The following is a 23,918-nucleotide window of genomic DNA, read 5'->3' on the forward strand; positions in this document are numbered from 1 at the left end:
GCGGGATGGTCTCCCAGAATGCGCTGACTGATCCTGTAGGTATCCACAACATCTACTGCCTTGTACCGGAAGAGGATACGAATGCAAGGCTTCATCCAGAGCGACCACCTCCATATGTTCCCACAGTTTGTCAGTGACATTTTTTTTTAGAGAAGGGTATTTTTTACCCGGCCTCTACATCCAACCATATACGGCCATTGAAATAGGGAACTTAGCCCCGCAAACAACCCAATCTAAAATTCGCTCCATAGGAGATTTGAACTTAGAACCTTAGGGTACTACTCAGGTCAAGCATTACAGAGATGGTAAGATTGTGTATGTAGAAGACATGAGCATAGGGTTGGAGAATGCACCTGCTGCATTTGTTGGTTTATTCAGTGGAAAAAATGTTGGCAAGCAGGTTGTGTGTGTGTCACATGAGTTAAGTCAGTGTACATTCTGATGAGTATCAGAAACCTCTCATGAATTGAGGTGATAAGTAATAGATGTTTGTCTTCCGTTCAAAAAAAATAGATGTTTGTCTTAACATGTTCAAATTATACCTGGGAAAAAGGTTCAATTCGCTCACTCAATACCAGTGAAAGTATTACTTCCTCCGTTTCCTATTATTATAAAACTTTCTAGCATTGTCCACATTTATATATATATGTTAATGAATCTAGACATATGTGTGTATCTAGATTCATTAACATCTATATAAATGTGGACATACTAGAAAGTCTTATAACCTAAAACAGAGGGAGTAATTACCATTTACTAGGTCATGATTTTGTTCTAAATCAACAAGACTGCCTACAGCCCTACACAGGAGTGAGTTAGGTTTAGGAGTAAATTTTAGCTGCCCACCCAAACTTGCAACTTTTAGTTCCTAACTTTTTCTTCAAACTTCCAACTTTTCCGTCACATCAAAACTTTCCTACACACATAAACTTCTAACTTTTCTGTCACATCGTTCTAATTTCAATCAAACTTTCAATTTTGGCGTGAACTAATCACACCCTTTCCTAGCAAATTCACTTGAATTAATTGATGATGTGTAATGACATGACTAGGCATTCCCTTCAGTTAGTCTTGCTAGTATGGAGACTGCTCCGACTGAAGACTTGGACACGGTCAGTCTTTCTGCCGTGTTAAACCCAAGAAAAAGGTTATACTCCAGAGTCCAAGTGGAAGGATTCTCCCTTACAAGAGCTGTGTGACAGTGTGAGTTCATCTATTGCAGGCGGAGGTTTCTGCTTTTTTTGATCGATCGGTGAGTTTTCTGAAACACCTTATTCTATTTCAAGTTTGATTCTATTATACACAACGGAGCATATTGGGTGAGTGAAAACAGCAAAATATAATTTCTAGTTCATTTCTAGAAATAGCTCATTTCTATGAGGTGCAACTTTTATCGGTGGAAATAGTTCATTTCTAGTCCGTGTCTGTAATGTCTTTTGACACCGGGCTTCTCTTCTGGTTGCTGCTCCTGAGCAGTTCATCGTTGTGTTTTGGTTCTGAACTTGATATCCAATGCCTGAAGAGTGTAAAGCGATCGCTGATCGATCCTAGTGGAATACTCAGATCGTCATGGAAATTTTCTCAGGATGGAACCACAAATTCCATATGCAATTTTATGGGCGTGATATGCTGGAACCCTGACGAAAACAGGATTCTAGGTTTGTCTCTCGGCAGTCTAGGACTGCAAGGCCAATTTCCTCGAGGTCTTGAGCATTGTACATCTCTGGTTAGACTGGACTTGTCAAATAACAGTCTTTCAGGGCCCATCCCTTCTGGCATCTCATGGCAGCTGCCGGATTTGTCATCTCTGAACCTCTCCTACAATCGTTTTTCAGGCGAAATACCTGTTAATATCAGTGAGATGACATATCTATATAGTATCGGCCTTCAGCACAACAAGCTGACCGGTTCAATTCCAGGGAAATTCGCTCTGCTTTCTCGGTTAGAGTCGTTCAATGTTTCAGACAATTTACTGTCTGGCTCTATTCCAGTTGCTTTATCAAAGTTTTCGACTTCATGCTTTTCTGGGAACCAAGGTCTCTGCGGTGTACCGTTTGATAGTTGCAGCACAAGCTACGGTGACTACAGTATCGGAATAATCGGAGCGGCCGTCGGGTTCGTCGTGGGTTTTGTGGGAGCCTTGTACATCTCTCACTGCCTCTTCTTTCTACGGGACGCGCCGGCCCTACGTCTATCACACACATGAGATGTATTTGTTCTGAAACCAAATGAGATTTCTGGAGGCCAAATGAGCACTCCAAAAGCAGTCAGTACTCCCTCCGTTTCACAATATAAGTCATTTTAGCATTTTCCACATTCATATTGATGCTAATAAATCTAGACTTACATTAATATGAATATGGTAAATGTTAGAATGACTTACATTGTAAAATGGAGGAAGTAGTATCTTTTTCCCCTTAAGCAGTATTGCAGCAATATGTATAACCAGGCTTAGCAAGGGCCGGTGTTTCCGTGTTCACATGGGAAAAATGTTCAGCCTACTTTCCGATATCAAGTGAAAACTATAGTTTTTTTTTTAATAAATTGTTGATGTGATGAGATGAGGGGAATGCTCTGGTTTAGGGCTAGTTCAGCACGGATGTTTGGCTGCGGCTGTTGGTGGCTTGGAAAACGAGAGTTTCATTTTCATTAAATAGGGTGTTATGTTAACAATTTTTTATGATGTGGTAAGAAAAGATCTACACCGTTTCCAATATAGTTTGTCTCTTGCATATATATTAGGAGAATACTACCAATCAGACGTCCGATATTTTAAAAAACATCGGTCGGTTAAAATGTTGTAGCTGACCAACAAGTGAAACATTAATTTATATATGGTGAAATAAAAAAACTGCAACTGAAACATTTAAAAATTTTATAAAACATAGTGAAGATACACGTTAAAACATGTTGCTATCACTTATGAAACAACGAGAGTTAATAGATTGAAACATATATTTTTCTTTCATCAAAATATAATCGTGTGATATCTTGTTGTAAAGATTTAATTACAACGAATACAACAGTGTGATCGAATTATAGATTGGATATGTATTTTAGAAGAAAAATCATTTTAAAGACCGCTAAAATGCTTGCTGGGAGTAAAATTTAAATCCAACGGCTGAGACTCGAGATGTACTCAGAAGTAAAAATTTTGCTGGGAGTAAAATTTTAGGAGTACTGTAAGTTAAATTTTAACTCGTGATGACGTGGACAAATCTCAGCCGTTAGATTTGTTTTGGAGGGCCGAGATTCACCCTATGTCACCTTCTAACATGAGTGTCTTACTATGTTTTTCGTTCTCGTCCTCGCTGAATCGGAGTTAACAATCTCGGACAGCTCATCCTTATAAGCTGCTCTCCACCTCTCCAAACTAACGAGGTGGGACTAAGGCTAGCTACGGTACCACGCAGTACTGTAGCGCTGCTGGGCCGCATGCATGCGTGGGCCAAGGCCCATGGCCTGCTGCTGCTAGCTATTCTTTTCTTTTTTTTAAGGGTGTTACACTAACCTATCACCTAATCTAAATCTGATGGAGGGTAGTGACAATTATTTTCGAGAATTTTATGAAACATATTAAAAACATTCGCTGAAACATATGAATATAACGTATGAAACATGAAGTATTAATAGTATTAATAGTTTGAAACTTATATTTTTCTTTAATCGGAATATAATCATGTGATATCTTGTTATAATGATTTAATTCCAACAAATACAATGGTGTAATCGGATTTTAGATCGGATAAGTAGTTTAGAAGAAAAAAACATTTGAATTTTGAGACAGACGCCGATACGTCCCTCATTCTGATTGACCCTTCCATGGGTCCCACACCCCATGCACACTTGGAAGCACAGGCTTGTATGAAGCGTGTTTGATTTTTCTCTTTTGCCTGGACGGCAGATGGGAAGCAATTTCCTATATGTTACTATGAAATAACAAAAATAAAATCGTGCATTGTATGGGTTATTTCAATCATCAATTAAATACCTTGTTGTTTACGTGGCACCCTTGAAAACATAAAAATGACATCTCCCATTGAAAATGGCTTTAGCATGATTAATTAAGTGTAAACCATGATAAATTTAAAAATTGGATTTGTTTGATTTTTCTAAAAATACTTTTCTATATTATATACTGCCTTCATTCTAAAATATTACTATCTAGCATTGGATGAAATATATCCTACTACCACGAATTTGGATAGCTGGACACCCTGTGATAATAGAATATCTTCCATCCAATATTAGGTGGTAACATTTTGCCATGGAGGTAGCCTTTTTTTTTTTCTAAATACACTAAACAGTGATTTGAGAGGTGTGGTAATGAAAAAAAAAAGGAAATTGTCATTTGGAGCTGCTCAAAAGAACTTAGTTTTTCTCTCCTCGTGAAAAGTCTTCAGCACACGTCAGCCACAAGAGTCCTGAAATCACTAACACGGTTTGTACCTTTTATGTTCCATGTGACTACTGTAGCATCGTCATATGATCGAGTACAGTCAAGAAAAATGGTACTCCGTTATTTCATATAGTAAGTTATTTTAGTTTTGTGCTAAATCAAACTTCAATATTTTGACTAAATTTATAAAAGAAATACACCCATATTTACAACACTAAATCGGTTGATTAAATCCAAGAGGAAATATGTCTTCATAGTGTATATATTTGATATCATAGATGATGTCTATTTTTTTATAAACTTGGTCTAAGAGAAGTTTGACTTAGGCCACGTTCTAAATAGAGATTGAAAACGGATTACTTAGTTGCACACAAAACGAGAAATATAATCCACGTATGTTTAATTGTGGTTCTGTTATTAAAAATTTTAAAATGAATTTATTGATTTCTTAAAACAACTTTTGTATAGAAATATTTTTCACGAAACGTACTGTTTTGTTTAGTGATTTAAAAAGTGTGCTAGGAAAGTTGCCCTCACTTTAGAACATATCCTTAAAATAAAAAAAAATGGAACGCTGGGAGTATATACTATGCTCGAAAGGAGGATCTCCCTTTTTAACATCGTGTGTGCCCGTTCATCTCTTGCAGAGGCAAGATGGCGATTTCTGCTTTGGTCTAGATCAATGGCCAGTGGGTGAGTTTTCTGAAGCACCTTAGTTACGGACACTGTTTTTGCTGGGTCGGCCGAAGGAACCGGCGACCAAATTTCATTAAGATTTGACTTGAGGGAAGAAAAAACAAATACAAAGGGTTTGCTTACAACAAAGGAAGCTGTTGAATTAGGGTGAAGGCTAGGCCTAAAAAATGGGCTAGTTGCTATTTGTCTCAAAGTATCCTGTTTCCTTCCACTGCATTATCTCCTTAATGGCTTCGACCAACTGGTCAGGACTTTTGAAACATTGTTCGAAAATGTGGGCATTCCGCTCTTTCCATACCATCCAGCAAACTAACATGCTGACGCTGTCGAAACAGAAAAGCTGATGCGCGATCGATCGCCTGGGCGATTTGGTAGCGATCAGTTCGCCCAGCCCCCCTCCACCTGGTTTCTTTTTTTTTGGCACCTTATTACTTTTCTATTTTAGTAAATTTATGCACCTAAAGTTTATACACCTTAAGTTTACACATCTAAAGTTTAGATACCAAAAGTTTATAAGTCAAAAGTTTATATATCCGATTCAAATTTAAATTTGAATTCAAATATTTTTTATATATAGTATTTCTATACATCTAAAGATTATAGACCTAAAGTTTATAGATCTAAATTTTATAGACCTAAAGTTTATAAGTCAAAAGTTTATATACCCGTTTTAAAATTGAACTTGAATTATATCTGATTTAAATTTGAATTTGAATTCAAATATTTTCTATATATAGTATTTCTATACATCTAAACTTTATACACCTAAAGTTTATAGATCCAAAATTTATAAGTTAAAAGTTTACATACCCGATTCAAATTTGAATTTGAATTCAAATTTTTTATATATAATATTTCTTTACATAAATTTTTCTAATTTTTTTTTAAATTTGTTTGTGGTTTACTGTAGCAGGAAAGAGAAGAAGGAGAGGAGAAAAGGGGAGAAGAGGACGTATAGGGGGGGGGGGGGGGGGTGCGGGTGATCGCTCGCATTAGCATCCCCTGTCGAAATTGCCTCTGTAGCATTCCCGAAAACATCGTCTAGCCTGCATCCACCAAGCTGTGAGGCTGAGATCATCCAATCCTGGGACGGGGAATGAGACACTGATCCAACTGCGCATCATCCTACATACCCTCACTGTGTAATCGCATTTGGTGAACAGATGTGTGCAGTCTTCAGGTTCCCGCGAGCACAGATTGCAGCAATCAGAGTGTGGCCATCCTCTCTTTTGCAGGTTATCTGCTGTCAGGCAGCGCCCCTTCGCAGCGAGCCACATGAAAAAGCGAATCTTGGCTGGCGCTTTTGTGTGCCATATCAGTTCTCCAACAGTGCAGAGCTCCATTGATTTGAAGAACAGATCGTATGCAGATGAGCTTGAAAATTGACCGTCTGGCGTCAGCTTGCATCTAATGGTGTCATCTTCCTGACTAAGGTGTATCATCTGCAATTTACTCCATAGCTCGAAGTACTGTGCCAAAGCTTCATTCGATAGGGATCCACGAAGGTCTCTAACCCATCTGTTGTTTTGTTCGTTAGCGCTTGAGCCACCGTCAGTTGTGATCTGCCCACATAGGTCGAGAGAATGGGCCATCTCCAGGCAATGCTGCCCCCCCAAGCCAGTTCGCAGATCAGAACTTTGTATTCTTGGCTTCTTGCCATTTCCAACGACAAATTCTGCCATGGATTGGAAAATTTTATCCACCTCACGTCCTAGCTGATAGTCAACCATTGTCCAGGGTCTGTTCTTGTGCTGTAGTTTGTTAACGTGCCACTTCAACCGCAATGCTTGACCAAAGTAATTAAGTAATTCAGTTTTTGATCCCCAACCCTCCATTTTCAATTGGCACACACACATTCTTCCAGGCAACTAGGCAATGCCTTCCGCTCACCACTTCTTGCCCTTTCCATAAAAACCCTCTACACTTGCGTTCAATGTCTTTGATCGCCCACTTGGGCAGCTGAAGAACGGACATGAGGCGTACAGGAAGAGCCGTCACTGTTGACTTGATCAGGCATAAGAGCAAGTTTAATAGTATAGTCTACTACTAGCTCCAATTCATATATAGCCAATTAATACAATAATTGATTACTATACTATTAATATATGGTCTCACCTGTTATACACACATTGTGTCTTGTAGTCCGCTGCTCTTCTATCTCATCTTTTATCTCATTAAAATATATTTACAACTGGCTAATAGGCTGCTATTGTATCTGCTCTGCCATCATGTGATAGCATCCTTGGCTCCCACCCAGCAACTTTCTTTGCCATCTTGTCCAAAACTGGTTGGATCTCAGCTTTTGTTGGCTTTCTCATGGATAGCGGCAGCCCCAAGTACACTATCGGGAATTGCTCGACCTTACATTGAAGAATGTCAGTTATTACTACTGCAAGTTGCTGCTCACTACATTGAATTGGTGTAATTGCACATTTGGGCTGTATTTAGTTCATGTGCCAAAAAAATTTTAAGTATACGGACACACATTTAAAGTATTAAATATAGACTAATAACAAAACAAATTACAGACTACGTCTGTAAACTGCGAGACGAATCTATTAAGCCTAATTAATCCGTCATTAGCAAATATTTACTGTAGCACCACATTGTCAAATCATGGCGTAATTAGGCTCAAAATATTTGTCTCACAATTTACATGCAAACTGTGCAATTGGTTTTTTTCGTCCACATTTATTGCTCCATGCATATGTCCAAACATTTGATGTGACGGAAAAGTTGGAAGTTTGAAGGGAACTAAACACAACCTTAGGCCCTATTTAGTTTGCGAAAAGAAAATTTTTGGATGCCACATAGGATGTTTGACCGGATGTCGGAAGGGTTTTTTGGACACGAATGAAACAACTAATTTCATAACTTACTTGGAAACCGCGAGACAAATGTTTTGAGCCTAATTAAGCCGTCATTAGCACATGTGGGTTATTGTAGCACTTTTGGCTAATCATGGACTAATTAGGCTCAAAAGATTCGTTTTGCAATTTTCATGCAAACTGTGCAATAAGTTTTTGTTTTTATCTATATTTAATACTCCATGCATGCATCCAAAAATTCGATGTGACGTAATTAGGCTCAAAAGATTCGTCTCGCAATTTCCATGCAAACTGTGCAATTAGTTTTGTTTTTATCTATATTTAATACTCTATGCATACGTACAAAAATTCGATGTGACGTAAATTAGACTCAAAAGATTCGTCTCGCGATTTACATGCAAACTGTACAATTATTTTTTTCGTCCACATTTAATGCTCCATGCATATGTCCAAACATCTGATGTGACGGAAAAGTTAAAAGTTTGAAGGAAAAAAATTTGAATCTAAACAAGGCCTTGGCCAAGTTTGTTTTCAGCCCAGTTGTATCCCCAAATATTTCCAGCACTGATTTTATCACAAGAGCTTCCTGGGAGGTTGGCCGAAAAAACAGTACTGCATCATCGGCATAAACTGAAATGTTGGGTAAGCTTCTTCTTATGTTCAACTCTGACAGGAGGATTGCACATTCTTATGTTCTTATGTTCAACTCCCGGGACACTGTTCATCATACGGGAACAGACAACCCCGTCAGACTGAAACCACGTGTGTCTCGCGAGAATTGCTGGACCCGAATGGGTGGGAGTTCCAGCTGTCACAGGTGCGGCTATATAAGCACCTAAGGGGTAAGGTGAAGGGTATGAAAATTGTAATGACCAAATTATCTCCCTGAATCTAATACACCTTCTTCCTCCCCAAGATAATCTCCTCTGCTTCAGAGTTCTTCCTTCTTCTTCTCGTTCCTTCTCTCCAGCCTTCTCTCCCGATCTCTTGGGTTCGTAACAACCTTGTTTTCTCTGAAGTATGTTTAGCTTCTTTGCTTTCTGTAGTAAGCTTTGTAGTGTCTTTCATGCCCGATCATATCGTTTCTTCTTTCTACAGGTGCTGTCTTCTGAGTATTCTTAATGAGTTTTGATCAAGTGACATTGGGAGCAAGAAGCTGTTTTTTGGCCGATCGTTTTATAACACGCCTGTGATGTCTGATGATATCAAGTTCGTCCTTAGTCTGCTGCTGCTAAGCAGCTTAATGTTGTTCGTAGCTTCTGATGACACCGAATGCCTAAGGACTCTGCAGAAATCACTGGTTGATCCCCGTGGTGAACTCGAATCCACTTGGAATTTTTCTGGCAATGGATTCAACGGTTTCATATGCAGCTTTACTGGAGTAAACTGCTGGAATCCCAGTGATAGCACGGTTCGTTCTTTACATCTCGTCAGTCTGGGACTTCAAGGCCAATTTCCTGAAGGTCTTCAAGGCTGCAGTATGATAGAAGACTTGAATTTGTCAGGTAACAGTTTTTCAGGACCCATCCCTTCCGACATCTCATGGCGGCTTCCCTATTTGAGATATCTGGACCTCTCGCACAACAGCTTTTCAGGTCAAATCCCAACCAATATCACAGAAATGACAAAACTGGAATTTCTAAACCTGTCAAATAATGATTTCTCAGGACCCATCCCTTCTAATATCTCATTGTTGGTTCCACAATTAAGTTCCCTGGTTCTCTCGTACAACAGCTTTTCAGGTCCAATTCCAGTGAGCATCACAGACATGGCATACCTGAAATTGAAAACACTGAACCTTCGGCACAACAAACTCAATGGTGAAATTCCATGGCAATTCTGTTCTCTCGCTCACTCGGTTTCGTTCAGTGTTGCAGAAAATTTGTTTTCAGGGCTTGTTCCATCTTGTTTCGAGAATTTTACAGCTTCAATCTTTGCTGGCAACCGAAGGCTTTGTGGTGCACCGTTGGGTAACTGCAGGTTGCGCAGAGTCAACGACGAGACTAGTATCGGAGCAGCTGTCGGTTTCGTGGTTGGATTCGTGTTGGCCTTCTACTTCCCGCACTGGTTCGTCTTCTCCACGAGTCTCCATTCCTACATCTTTCGGATTTGATCTTCTGGAACTTTTGTGTGGCGTTGTGGCAACCCGCCGTCAACTTCAGGTGGGCAAATAAACACGTGCAAAAAGAGCAATTCTACGGTCTTTGAGGATGTATTATGAGGTACCAAAATTTTAGTGTAAAATTTGGTATCTCATGGTACCTCATAGTACCTAGGTATCAAGAGGTACCAAATTTACAATAGAAAAAAGGGTATCTCATGGTACCTCCTTAAGGACCGTAAAATTGCTCGTGCAAAAATGCTTGTATTTCCATGAAGATTAGTGTCATTGTTATGGGTAATTTTACCAATCTTAAAAAAGTACCGGGATGTATCCACTTTCTAATGTAAAATTTGGTTCCTCGGGGTACCAAAATTTTTAATGTAAAATCTTGATACCTCCAGGTACTTTCTGAAGTACCGTAAAATTTCTTCAGCGTTATAGATATATCTAGATAAGATATATATAATACTTTTGTGTTATATTTAATGGAATCCACCATATATCAAGTTTTACACGGAATCAAGCCTCATATACGAAATTGTTGAATAGTCCCGTATTAGTTGTGGAAGTGTAAGGGACCTAATATATAAGTGGGGACCCTCTCACCTTATTGGCTAGCTTTTGGGATGAAAAAGACCATTTACGTTCTTACAACTGATATTAGAGCCTGGCTAGTTCAACATCTCTAACTCGAGGGACAAAGTGTGTGAATGCCTGATGAACCGTGTGTGCCTATGGGGCCCGTATAGGGATCGTGGGAAAATGGTAAAGGGACGGTAAACGGCTGAGGGACACACCGATGTGTGAATGGGGAGATTGTTGAATAGTCCCGCATTGGTTGTGGAGGGCAAGGGACCTAACATTGTCGACAGGTGATACCCGTAGACCATAGAGGGTATTGGGGTACGTTGGTACAAGAATCTACATAATACGACATCAAGCAAACAAAAGATGAGGATTATACTGGTTCAGGCCCCTTGACAGGTAATAGCCCTAATCCAGTTGATATGGGATTATATGGTGGAAACCACAGGTTACAAAGGGAACAATGGAACTTGTCGGATCCGGCGAGATCGTAGTCGAGTTGGTTTGACTAGATCCCGATGACTTGGCTTCTTGCAGGCTCCAGCTTCGTAGGCCGTGTGGGTTGTGTTGGCTCTGAGATTCGATGCCTTAGGCCCTTCCCGGAGGTCCCTTTTATATCGCAGATCTGGAGGTTTCCAAGTAGAACTCGGAGATATCAGACCCTGTACGATACATTAACGACCCAATCTTGTCCGAGTAGGATTCTTCCCATCCATAGATTCTGTGAAGGATTTCCTTAGAGTACGCAGGAAGTATCCATATGCGCGTGGGAATACCATACCGATATGTAACGTATATCGAAGGGTAAAGGGTATGCCTAACCCGTAACCCTGACAGTAGCCCCCGACTTCTGCTTAAAATGAGCTCGTGTAACCATTCGCGACTTCGGGTGTCGAGACTGTTGTCGTTCCCGGTGAGAGGACCGCGGAGATAGGCCGTAGTCGAGCACGCCATTTGAAGCCCAACGGTCACGAGCGAATTTTAAACTGAAGTCCAAAAAACCGCTGCGCGTAACGGACCCAGAAATTTCCGCCGGGCATCTCTCTCTGTTCCTTGGAATTCGCACCGTCGGTAGTGTGCCTATTTAAAGGAATTTTGGGGATCCATTTTGAAGTCCACCCACCGTGCAGAAAACATTCCGCCTGTAAGTGCTCTTTGCCTTCTTCGCCGCCACAAGAAACCCTAGTTCATCAACCTAGGCCCTTTCTTCGGCGATCTTCGGTCAGCGATGGACCTCGGCAAATCATCTTCCACCAGTGCGTCGCTGAAGAAGCTTCAGGAAGACGGCGCCCTTCCCGGTCGTGGAACCATGGAGAGGGAAGCAGGAGGTACTAATCCCCAGCCCGTCTTAGGTCGCATGGTTGCGATTGAAGACTATATTCTCTGCGGTTTTCTCTCTCTGCCTTCCGAATTTCTTCTCCTAGTTTTGAACTTCTATGGTCTTTCTCTTCCTCATTTGAACCCCAATTCTATCGCCTTTCTTAGCATCTTTGCTCATCTTTGCGAGGCCTACATTGGTGTAGAGCCTTTTCTTGATCTCTTTCGCTTCTACTACGAGCTGCGTTGGATGGAGTCCAACAGGGTATTTGGTTGCGTCGGGTTCCGACTTCGGGATGGCCTGAAGTCGCGTTATATCCCCTTCCAGTGCCCTTCTTCTCGCAGCAAATGGCGGAATAGGTGGTTCTATCTTGAGATCAAATATTCGGACCCTGTCTTCGTTGTTCCCAAAGAACAACCTGACAAGATTTCGTCTTGGACCGCAAAGCCCCCCTTGACCCCCTCTCTTTGGTCGTTTATCGACATCATCGACGATCTCCGAGTACGGGGCTTGTCGGGGTATGAAGTCGTTGCAGACTTCGTCGGTAGGCGGATCCAGCCGCTCCAGGCTCGGGCCCATCCAGCCTTTAACTATTCCGGACCAGAGGACGTGACCCGGGTTTCTCCTCGGGGTATCTTTCTCGCATTTATCCTGGAATGCTTATGTTCGCGTTCCTCTTGATTTATCGAAATTTGGTTCTCGATTCACAGGTCTGAACAGCGAAGCCGTGGAGCGCCGCGTCGGCCAGGTGATGATCAGTGGTCCGACAACGGCGAACGACATCCCCGTGCCCCTTTGTGAAAAGGGGGCGGCCGAACGTGATGACGCTATCAACGTAAGTGTACTCGATAGGCATCCCGCATTTCCCTTTTGAGATCACCTTATGATTTGATTAAGCGTAGGCTCTTCCTCTGACTGACATCATCGGGTCACTCGCGGACCATCAGGTGGCGGCGTCTCTAAAAGAGAAGGTCGCCAAGGAGGCGTCTGATGCTGCTGCTGCCACAACTAGCGGTGGCAATGTTCCGACGAAGGGGAGGAAATTCTCCTCTGTAAGCGGACATCGTCGCAAGGCGTCGACCCCCTCGGTAAGTTATCCTGTCGTCAGATCGTGCAGCCAGAAGGATTTTGCCTTACTTCGCATTGATTGTCTTTCAGGCCTCGGACGCGTCTCCCCCGCCTCCACGACGACAACGTCTTGTGACGGTTGGCGAGAAGTAAGTAGATGAATTTTTATGTTTCCGTGATTCTATTCAAGCGTTGTCTGACCCGTGGTCGTCCCGTAGGGAGGCGCGGGCAAAGGCTGCGCAAGCCAAGTCCGGAGGGACTTCCAGCGCGTCGCCCGCCGCGGCCTCGACGGATGTCGCGCTCGCAGCCGGGAGCCGGGAGGCGACGCCTTGCGGCCCAGTCAGCGATCCCGCGGCAGGTCGTGGTCCGCCAGCTGCCGTCCTCACCTGGGAGGAGCTCTAAGTCGAAATGTGGCGCCTCCTCGAAGCTGGTGCTCGCGGCATCGGCCGCGAGATTGCAGAGGCGAGGTCGGAAGCAGCGCTGGCGAACGCGCGTGCTGACCGGCTGGTGTGCGAGTTGGCTGAAGCCCGTGAAGACCTCACGAAGATAAGGGAATTGGTGGCCGGCAACGAGCGACAACGGAAGGGGCTCGAGGACCGCATGTCGGAACTCGGGAACAACCTGTCGGAAATCCGGGGTTCGTTGCGGGTCACCTACACTGGCCTGCACCAACTCGCCGGGGAGTGCGGCATCAAGTCTACCATCCCGGTGAATCCCGACGAGTTCTCGCTGACCTCCTCCCTCGCGGAACTGGCGACGGCGATGGGGGAGATCCCCTCCAAGCATGCAGCCAGGATCGCGGAGGAGACGTCGAACGGGATCTACACCGGGGCGTGTCATGTCCTCGCGTGTGTAAAGCTGTCGCGTCCTGAACTCGATCTGCGCGAGATCTTGGATCAGGGGGCGGCCAGCGACACGCGTAAGGAGGTGATGGAAGAAGTCGGTGATCTGGGGGAGTCTGTTCTCCCCCTATTTAAAGAGTAGGACTTCTTATATTTCCAAGACACGCTGTGTAAAACTTGAATTCTGACCGCCTTCGTGCGTGCAATTATCATTCTAGTTTACTTTTGTATGTTGACCTCGGGAACTTTTGTCCTTTGTAGAGATGCTGATGACGAGGATGTCCAGCAGCGCGGGCAGCTCGAGTCACTGGCGATAATTCCGGTACTCGAGTTTGAACCACACGTGTCGCCCGACAATGTGGACCAGACCCTTGATTCGAAGACAGGGATGACGACGACTTCCTCAGGTTAGTAGTCCATTCACCCCTTGATGCCCTCCCGACTAGATCAAGCGTGTTCTCGAAAGAGGTGTACAGCTTGACTTAGTGGTTATCACATTAAGCAGATCTCGAGGGTGCCCTTGCTGGCCAAGATCGTCGTATCCAATACTGGAAGATGAAGTTTGAAGTAGCGGAACTTGAGAGAACCATGCTGGCAGTGAAGAAAGAACAGGCTGTGGAGACGCTCCGAGGTCGTGAGGTGTGGTTTAACTCGTACTTGAAGAGTTGCTGCACATCTATAGCTAGGGTCTGTAGAGAACTTCGAGTGGTCCGCGGAGATCTCGTGGAGTCGGCGGCCGGATACATCTCATGGCTGAACGGGGCCTATGCCTAACTCGATGGCATCGGCAAGCATATCGACGAGGCCTTGAAGCAGGAGTGTCGTCGATCGAGCCGGTACGCCGGAGGGCACGTGTTCGCTTGCCTGCGAGATCATCGTCCGCGCTAGGACCTCGACTTTCTCCGTGAGGGTTTTGCTCATTCTCGGAGGACTCCGGCGGAGATAGACCATCTGGCGAGGTCGATGTCGCCGTTGGCCGAGAAGATCTTCCAGTCTATGGACTGACGTTGGCCTTCTTGGTAGTATTCGTACCCTGTGACAGATATCTTAGAAAAAAGGTGTAATGTAGCGAAAGATTTGTGTAAAAACTGTAACAAGTATTTTGTGAAATAGAAAAGAAATCTATCTTTAACAAATGTTTCTTACTCTGGATGTCGTGTGTAAGAGTGCGTTCTCAGTTCACGACTTTAGTCAGTCGTTTGAGTCGTACACTCTCCCTAGCCCCCAGCCTTGTCGTCGGAGGAATTTTCTCGGAGGATAAGGCTCTTGGACTTTTGACCTGCCTTGGTTGATTAAGCTCTGATCCTAGCCCCCAGCCGTGAAGTTGGAAAGTTAATTTCCGATTTCACGGCTTGGTTAATACGCACGGCGAGAACTCTTACACGACCAGATCTTACATGGTCTTTCGTCTCTACAGGATCTGACAAGGCCTTATCGGCTCTGGGCATCCCCAGCCAAAGATCCCTTAGGTTCCTCGGAGGCCTTGTCAAGACGGCGTAAAGGGACATAAGGACAGGTTTCAACGCTAGGTGTCATCAGGGTAAGGGATCATCGGGTGAAAAACACTTTGATTGTAATATGGGCCTAAAAATAGGCTTTATTGATACTGTAAGGTGTCTTACAGGTATGGATGGTATTGACTCATACATAGAATTTACGTAGTTGGTCAATGTTCCAAGAATTTGCTAACTCGCGACCGTCGCCGTCTGCGATTTTGAATGCGTCTGGCCGTAAGACTTGTGTGATCGTGTAAAGTCCTTCCCATTTTAGTGAGAGTTTGTTTCGCCCTGCTTGGCTTTGAACCCGTCGGAGGACATAGTCGCCGATCGAAAGTATGCGTGCTCGGATGCGCTTCTCGTGGTAACAGCGGAGGGCCTGCTGATAGCTGGCTGCTCGAACGGCAACTCGTTCACGATGCTCCTCGAGAAGATTTACATCGATGTCTCGCTGTTCCTCTTGGTCCTCGTCGGAGTGCTTCTGTACTCGTGTACTCTGATGTCGTAGCTCGCCGGGTAGCATAGCCTCAGAGCCGTACACGAGAAAGAAGGGTGTTTCCTTGTTAGACGTTGTCGGTGTGGTGCGTACGGCCCATAGTACTGATGGGAGTTCTTCAACCCATTTTTTGTCGTGTGACATGAGTCTGTCGTAGACACGGGTTTTTATCCCTTGTAGTACTATGCCGTTTGCCCTCTCGACTTGTCCGTTGCTTTGAGGGTGAGAGACCGAGGCGAAGCATATTTTGACCCCCAGCCCGATGCAGTAATCCTGGAAATCGGCGCTGATGAACTGGGAGCCGTTGTCTGTTATGATGCGGTGCGGTAGTCCGTATCTGCAAAATATCCCTTTGATGAATTTGATGGCGTTGTCGGCCTTAATTTCCCCCGTGGGTACTGTTTCGATCCATTTGGTGAACTTGTCGATCGCCACGAATAGGAACCTGTAGCCGCCCTGTCCTCGTGGGAATGGCCCAAGTATATCTAGCCCCCAGCATGAGAACGACCCAGTCAGAGGGATAGTCTGGAGCGCTTGCGCGGGTAGCTTTGTGTGTTTACTGTGGAATTGACAGGCTTCACATAGCTGGACCATGTCGCATGCATCTTTAAGGGCGGTTGGCCAGAAAAAACCTTGTCGAAAAGCTTTCCCGACCAATGTCCGACCGGCGGCGTGTGACCCACAAATGCCTTCATGTATATCGAGGAGGAGGTGTCTGCCGTCGTCGGACGAGACGCATTTGAGAAGTACCCCGTTTGGCGCTTTCTTGTATAGATCGTTGCCGACCATACAGTAGATCTTTGCTTTACGGGTTATTTTCTCGGCCTCTGTATCGTCCTCGGGCAACTCCTCGCTGTTGATGAATTTGATTAGTGGGATGCGCCAGTCGTCTGTGGTCTCGATATCGGCAACGGCGCGTTCTGCCTTGGTGACCTCCGAGCTAATGTCGGGGGTGTCCGTGCTAACTTCGCCGCTGACCTCTTTCACTGATGGCTTCGTCAGGATGTCGAGAAAAGTGCCGGGCTCGAGCGGTTCTCGTCTGGACGCACGTCGTGCTAGGTCGTTTGGCTCGATGTTGTCCTTGCGGTAGACGTGTCGGACCTCGATCCCATCGAACCTTTTCTCTAGCTTCCTAACTTCTGCGAGATACTTGGATAACTCGGGGTTAGAGCATTTATAATCTTTGTGCACCTAGTTCGCAACTAGCTCGGAGTCCCCTTTGACTATTAGTCGCTTGACCCCAAGTGCAGCTGCAGCTCTTATCCCGGCGAGTAGTCCTTCGTATTCTACTGTGTTATTGGTCGTCCTGAAGTTGAGGTGGATTGCGTGCTTGAATTGATCTCCGGAGGGAGACGTCAAGATAAATCCTGCCCCTGCTCCTTGGCTGTTGAGTGCGCCATCGAACGCCATTGTCCATGTTTCGTTGTCGACTTGGTTGTCTGATTTGTTATCTGGCATAGTCCAATCGGCAATGAAATCGGCGAGTACCTGGGACTTGATGGCTGTTCGTGACACAAAGTGGACATCGAACTGGCTCAGCTCGACCACCCATTTCGCAATGCGGCCGACAATGTCTTTGTTTCTCACAACTTCGCCGGGAGGGAAAGAGGAGATAACTGTGACTCTGTGGGCTTGAAAGTAGTGGCGTAGCTTCCTTGATGTCATGATGACCGCGTAAAGCAGCTTTTGGATCTGTGGGTATCTTGTCTTTGCGTCGTGGAGAGCTTCGCTAATGTAATAGACTGGTCGTTGTACTTTCTCTCTCTCGACAACAATGACGGTGCTAACGGAATATGGTGTGGCGGCAATATAGAGGAATAATTCTTCATTAGGTTGGGGAGCAACAAGTACAGGGGGGTTTGATAGGTAGCGCTTGAGTGCAACGAATGCCTCTTCGGCTTCCTGTGCCCATACAAATTTGTCTTGTTTCTTCAGCAGAGCGAAGAAAGGTTGTCCTCATTCTCCCATCCTAGCGACGAACCTGCTCAGTGCCGCCATGCATCCGGTTAGCTTTTGTACCTCCTTGAGTCTTGTGGGTGACTTCATGTTCTTGATTGCCTTGATCTTCTCGGGATTTGCTTCTATTCCTCTGCCAGAGACAAGGAATCCGTGCAGCTTGCCCGACGGTACGCCGAACATGCACTTCTCTGGATTGAGCATGAGGCGATATCGTCGAAGGTTGTCAAACGTTTCCCGCAGATCGTCAATCAATGAGTCGCCTGTCTTGGTCTTGACAACGATGTCGTCGACATATGCCTCGACATTGTTGCCGAGCTGGTCGCTAAGTGCGCCCTGGACCGTGCGCTGGAAGGTATTCCCTGCGGTTATCAGTCCGAACGGCATCTTAACATAGCAAAATACCCCGAACGGCGTGATGAATGCTGTCTTCTCTTCGTCCTCTTTTGCCATGCTGATTTGGTGGTAGCCAGAGTAAGTGTCGAGGAAGCTCAACAGCTCGCAATCGGCTGTTGAATCCACCAGTTGATCTATTCGAGGGAGAGGGAAGTGATCCTTGGGGCACGCCTTATTGAAGTCGGTGAAGTCGACGCACATTCTCCATTTTCCGTTGGCCTTTCGCACCATGACTGGATTGGCTAGCCACTCTGGATGAAGTACTTCTCTGATGAAGCCAGCTTTGAGAAGTTTGTCGAGCTCTTCTCGTATGGCTTGTTTTCGGTCTGGTGCAAATCTCCGCAGTCTTTGTCTTACTGGCTTGGCATTGGGTCGCACCATGAGTTTGTGCTCAATCACCTCCCTGGGGACCCCCGGCATGTCGGACGGCTGCCAAGCGAATACGTTAGCATTATCGCGGAGGAAGGTGATGAGCGCGAGTTCCTATTTCTCGTTTAGTGTCGCCCAATTCTTGATGGTCTTGTCGGGGTTGGCACTGGAGAGTGGAACGATCTTGATGGCGCCGTCCGGTTTCGGCGTCTTGTTTGTCTTGCTCACTTTCTTGGGTGGCTCAGTCGTGGCGGGTGGGCTGGGCGTTTGCTCGACCATGTCAAGGCTCCGCTTGTCGCACTGCACCACCAGCTTTGCGTTCCCTTGAAGAGTGATTGTTCCCTTCGGTCCCGGCATCTTGAGCACTTGATACGCGTAGTGAGATGCAGCCATGAACTTCGCAAGCGCAGTTCTCTCGATGATGGCGTTGTAAGCTGTATCGAATTCAGCGACATCAAAGGTGATCTGCTCTGTTCGGAAGTTGTTGGCTTGGCCGAAAGTTACAGGCAACGTAATCTTGCCCAATGGTTTGGACGATGATTGGGGAGTAATTCAATGGAAGGGTTGATCGGTTGGTGTCAACTCGCTTTGCGGAATTCCCATCGTGTCCAAAGTGCTGGCGAAAAGAAGATTGGTTCAGCTGCCACCGTCGATGAGGACTCGCGCTACTTTGATGTTCCGAATAGTGGGTTCAACCACGATCGGATATCGTCCTGGGATGACGGCGGTCTTGGGGTGGTTTTCTTCCGAGAACTCTATCTTCTGCTCAGACCACTTCATCTTGGGTGCAGCCCCCTGCCATGCCGAACAGACTTCACGTTCCACTTTCTTGTATTCTCGCTTTGAGGAGTACGTTGTGGAACCTCCGAAGATGTGTGAAACGTGGAGGTCGGAGTCTGGATATGCTGAATCCGATTCGTGAGGAACCGCCTCCTCGTTCTTCTCGACCACGCATACTCGCTTGCCTTTTTCAAATGCAATGTGCTTCTCGAGCGATTTTTTGAAAACAAGGCAATCTTCCAGAGAATGCGCTTTGAGGAGTACGTTGTCTCGTGTGCGTCGTGCCTCTCGGCGGCCGTTGATGTGATCTCGGAGATCGCCAGTGCCGCGAGGTGGAGGGGTAGCTCGTTGAGGTGATTCCCTCTGTTCCGGGTTTTCACCATTGGCATCGCCAGTGGTGGCTGCTCCGGGTGCGCTGCGGTAGCGGCTTCTTCGAACGCGTTGCTGAGGTTGATCACTGATTCCCGTAGTCGTTCTGTCCAACGCTCGAGGTCATCGTTTAGAACGGGATCGTAGGGAGTTTCCCTCAGTATAGCTTGAACGGCCCTAATGTGCTGGGCTGGAGTAGTCGATTGATTCCCCGCTTCTGCGTTGGCGTGCGCTGACGTGCCAACGTCATCGATAGCCAATACCTCCCGCGACACGCTTGTTGTCAATGACCCATAGTCTTCGAGAAGGCGTAAGACTGATGGTTCGTGAGGATCGATATCGATTACCCCAATGAATCGATCTGAAGTTGGAGTCGCTCCTTGTTCCTTGTCGTTATCCCTGATGGGGACGTATGACAGCTGGACCTTAGGAGATGGAGCTTTCATGGCGCTGAGAAAGACTTTGCAGCTTGAGAGGTCGTGATTCTTTGTCTTGTGGATAGGACAATAGACATCACGGGTTGGAGAAATACGCTGAATTCCACGCTCTTTGCAGGCGCGAATTTCAACGCGGACGTTGAGGAAAACCCAGCAGACTTGCAAAGTGTGTTTCCTGGTTTTGTGGATAGGACACCAGGACCTTGTGGCTTCAAAAGTCATCTTTGTCGGCTCGCGGTTCATATCGGAAGGACAAGGTTTGGCCGCATCAGAATCCTTCTCGAGCTCGGATGTCATCGATGCTCCGTTCTCCGTCTCAGCGGGAGGATTTTTGACATGGAATCGCCTTGGTTTGTAGCCACTACGTTCTCGTTTCTGGTCATTGGGGGACCGGTTGAGATCGGCATAGTAGTGTAAACCGGGAAGACGATTTCGCCGACTTGAGTCCACACCAGCATCGTTGAAGCAGGGAGTACTTGGCTGAGGTTGGTGTTGACGCTGTTGTCGACGAGGCTGGATGTCATAGTAGTAAAACCTTGAGTACAAAGCCCCCCTACCTGGCGCGCCACTGTCGACGGGTGAAACCCATAGACCGGATATAGAGGGTATTGGGGTACGTTGGTACAAGGATCTACGTAATACAACATCAAGCAAACAAAAGACGAGGATTATACTGGTTCAAGCCCCTTGACAGGTAATAGCCCTAATCCAGCTGATAGGGGATTATATGGTGGAAAACATAGGTTACAAAGGGAACAATGGAACTTGTCGGATCCGGCGAGATCGTAGTCGAGTTGGTTCGACTAGATCCCGATGACTTGGCTCCTTGCAGGCTCCGGCTTCGTAGGCCGTGTGGGTTGTGTTGGCTCTGAGATTCGATGCCTTAGGCCCTTCCCGGAGGTTCCTTTTATATCGCAGATCTGGAGGTTTCCAAGTAGAACTCGGAGATATCAGACCCTGTACGATACATTAATGACCCAATCTTGTCCGAGTAGGATTCTTCCCATTCATAGATTCTGTGAAGGATTTTCTTAGAGTACGCAGGAAGTATCCGTATGCGCATAGGAATACCATACCGATATGTAACGTATATCGAAGGGTAAAGGGTATGCCTAACCCGTAACCCTGACAAATATATAAGTGGAGGGAGTCCCTCACCTCATTGGCTAGCTTTTGGGGTGGGTAAGACCATTTACGATCCTAAAGAAGTGTGTTCCGGATAAGGAAATAGAAAGAGAGATGCTGCTATGCCGTAGGAGTAGGGAACTCCATGCTGCTATGTCGGAAATAGAAAGAGAGATGCTGCTATGCCATAGGAGTAGGGAACTCCATACTGCTATGTCGACAGGGATACTATACTCGTGTGATATTGGTATATAAATTCAGCCAATAGGAGTAGAACTATTACCTGTCAGTTAAGAGACCCGAACATATATATAAAAGTCTAGTCTCCTGTCTTTTTTAGCTCAATCTAGCGTATACCTGACACCGACGATACCCTACTCTACAAATATCATAGACAGGTACAACCCATCAACAATTATTAATACACCTCAACCTTACTATCCCTTCACTCTTCTTTCCTCTTTATGACTTCTCACTTGGTTCATATTACTTGTCGTTTACAATTTGCACCTTGTAGAAAATTCTGGTGGTGCTACCCGAAGACTTAAATGAATAGCCGTCACTGTTAATTAAGAACAACCAAGATCCAATGAGAATTTGTGCGTAGCTTTTTCTCTTAGGTAAAAAGAAATCACCGGGCCGGGGTAGAACCGCCTGAAGTTTGTCAAGATTAGGAAAAGTTTTAGGGTTGCCACGCAGGCAAAAACCCCACGCTTGCTTATAACAGCTCCAAAAACTAACACCTCCTGCCGACAGCCGAGACACACGGACAGTGGTCAATTTTTGCCTATTGTGTAGCAAGTAAGCCACCCGCTCTCCGCGTTCCCATTCATCTGCCATGGTCGCGCATAGTTGAGATATCAAGTAGGAATACAAGTAGATCGACTCACAAACTCACTTATATATTAAATAAGTGGGTAACTCATGAGTCCCATGCTAATTATAAGCAAAATATATGAGTAAACCATGAGTAAATCCGTGGGTTACCCACTAATTTTGACTATAAGGGATTTGCAGTTGATCCATTTGCATCCCTAACACCAAGGCTGCCCTGTTGTCAAATTAGGTTAAAAAAAAGTTGCAACAGGGAAACTGGTATCTTTTCCTTGCCTTGCAAGGGAAACAAGAAAGACTAGATAGTGGTTTTGAGTCTATAAACAAATCAAAGGGTTTCACATGCTTTCCGTGAAATGATAGCATTCCCTATGCTTGGTTTTCGTTATGCTCGTGCGCGGCTCTCCTTGCTTGATATCGGAAAAGAAGGATTAACTTTCTATACCACTAGTAGAAAAAATCATTTTCCCAAACGACCAAAAATAGTTTTTTCAGGTGGGAAATAACCGCCTCTAAGCAAAGGCATGAGAAAATAGATCAATTTCGCAGACAGTAGATCCATCCGCCTGGGAAAAATAATCCGCCACCACCACCCTTACCTACCGGCCTCCTCCTCCGGCTGATGGCTTTCCTCCTCCATCCACCGCTGCCCGAGGGGAGCGCCGCCGCCGCCGGCCGGCTAACCTCCACCGCCGCCACTGCCTTCGCCATCGGCGGACTGATTTGGGAGGAAGGGAGGGAGGATTGGAGCGCCGCCGCCGCCTCCCCTCCTCGTCGCCAAGCCACTGCTGGCCCTCCTCATCATCATCGTCGTTATCGCTGGGTCGGGAGAGGGAGGAGCCAAGCCATTGCCTCACCTCCCCTCCCCGAGACCGGCCAGCGGCAGATCGCGCTTGGGGCAAGCCAGCGGCGGGACCCAGGCGTCAGCGCCGTCATCATCATCGCGGCTGGCGGCATCCTCGGAGCCGCCTACGCTCCTCGCGCGATGAGAGAGAGAGGGAGAGGAGGGGGAGGGAAATGAGTGGTGGAGAGGATAAGTATACTGGAGGAGAAGATAAGGATGAGACTTAGATATTTTCCTGCAGGCATGACTTTTGCAGACGGACCACATAACGTTCCGCCTGTGGAAATCGTATTTTTTCAGGCAGCCAGCGAAAATTTAAGGTATTTTCGTGAGCGGAAAAATTGATTTTTACAGGCGGGGTTAAATCTAGCGACTCTTTAGCTATTTTTGCAAACAGTTATAACATGATTTTTTGTCTGAAAAAAATAAAAAGCCAACATCGGTAAAAATTGTTTTTCTGATAGAGTACGAGCATGTCCCCCTAACTAACACTGCTCTCACCATCTTTCTATATATTTCTTTTTTAAAAAAAATCACTACTAATTTGTATATAGCCTCCTTAGTTACCGTATCCACATCAATAATTTCTCCCTCTGTAGCAGAAAACACAGGGGTGAGTAGAGTTTGCGCGCATTGCTTTCAGGTGCTGGTCGAGCAAGACTATGTCTTATCGGTGTACACCTCTCCAAACAAAAATATCTTAACTACTCAGAACCATGTTCATTTGCAGAAGTGTAGCGGGATGGACCAAAATCCAGCCGAGAGAGGGTAGCCTTTAGAAGCAATTTTTTTTTAACAACTTGCACTAGACAGCGCAGAAGAAGCAATATTGACACGGTCTCTAATGTACTCCTGTTTTTAAATAACTGACAGCGCAACTATTCATCTTCAAAATTTGACCACGTTCTTTATTTGCAAAAGAAAATATGTATACCTTAGTGGTTAACCATTCAATAGTAATTAGTGGTTGAAGGGA

At 45.4% G+C, this 23,918-nt stretch overlaps 2 protein-coding genes across 2 annotated transcripts; both read left to right on the forward strand.

Moving 5' to 3' along the window:
- The first annotated feature begins 1,395 nt into the window (after positions 1–1,395).
- LOC127755958 (probably inactive leucine-rich repeat receptor-like protein kinase At5g48380) lies at positions 1,396–2,486 on the forward strand. Its single transcript, XM_052281564.1, has one exon. The coding sequence runs from the start codon at positions 1,430–1,432 to the stop codon at positions 2,204–2,206; it is 777 nt and encodes a 258-aa protein (XP_052137524.1). The 5' UTR covers positions 1,396–1,429; the 3' UTR covers positions 2,207–2,486.
- Positions 2,487–9,908: 7,422 nt separating this feature from the next.
- Positions 9,909–13,400, forward strand: LOC127759665 (uncharacterized; the record flags this gene model as incomplete). The annotated part of the gene is made up of 5 exons (XM_052284008.1): positions 9,909–9,990; positions 12,641–12,765; positions 12,833–13,018; positions 13,089–13,147; positions 13,217–13,400. Coding segments are annotated over 5 exons (636 nt in total), but the record flags the coding sequence as incomplete, so codon positions are not given.
- Between the last annotated feature and the right edge of the window lie 10,518 nt (positions 13,401–23,918).

This window comes from Oryza glaberrima, chromosome 1 (genome assembly GCF_000147395.1).
Source record: "Oryza glaberrima chromosome 1, OglaRS2, whole genome shotgun sequence".
Taxonomy (NCBI): Eukaryota; Viridiplantae; Streptophyta; class Magnoliopsida; order Poales; family Poaceae; genus Oryza; species Oryza glaberrima.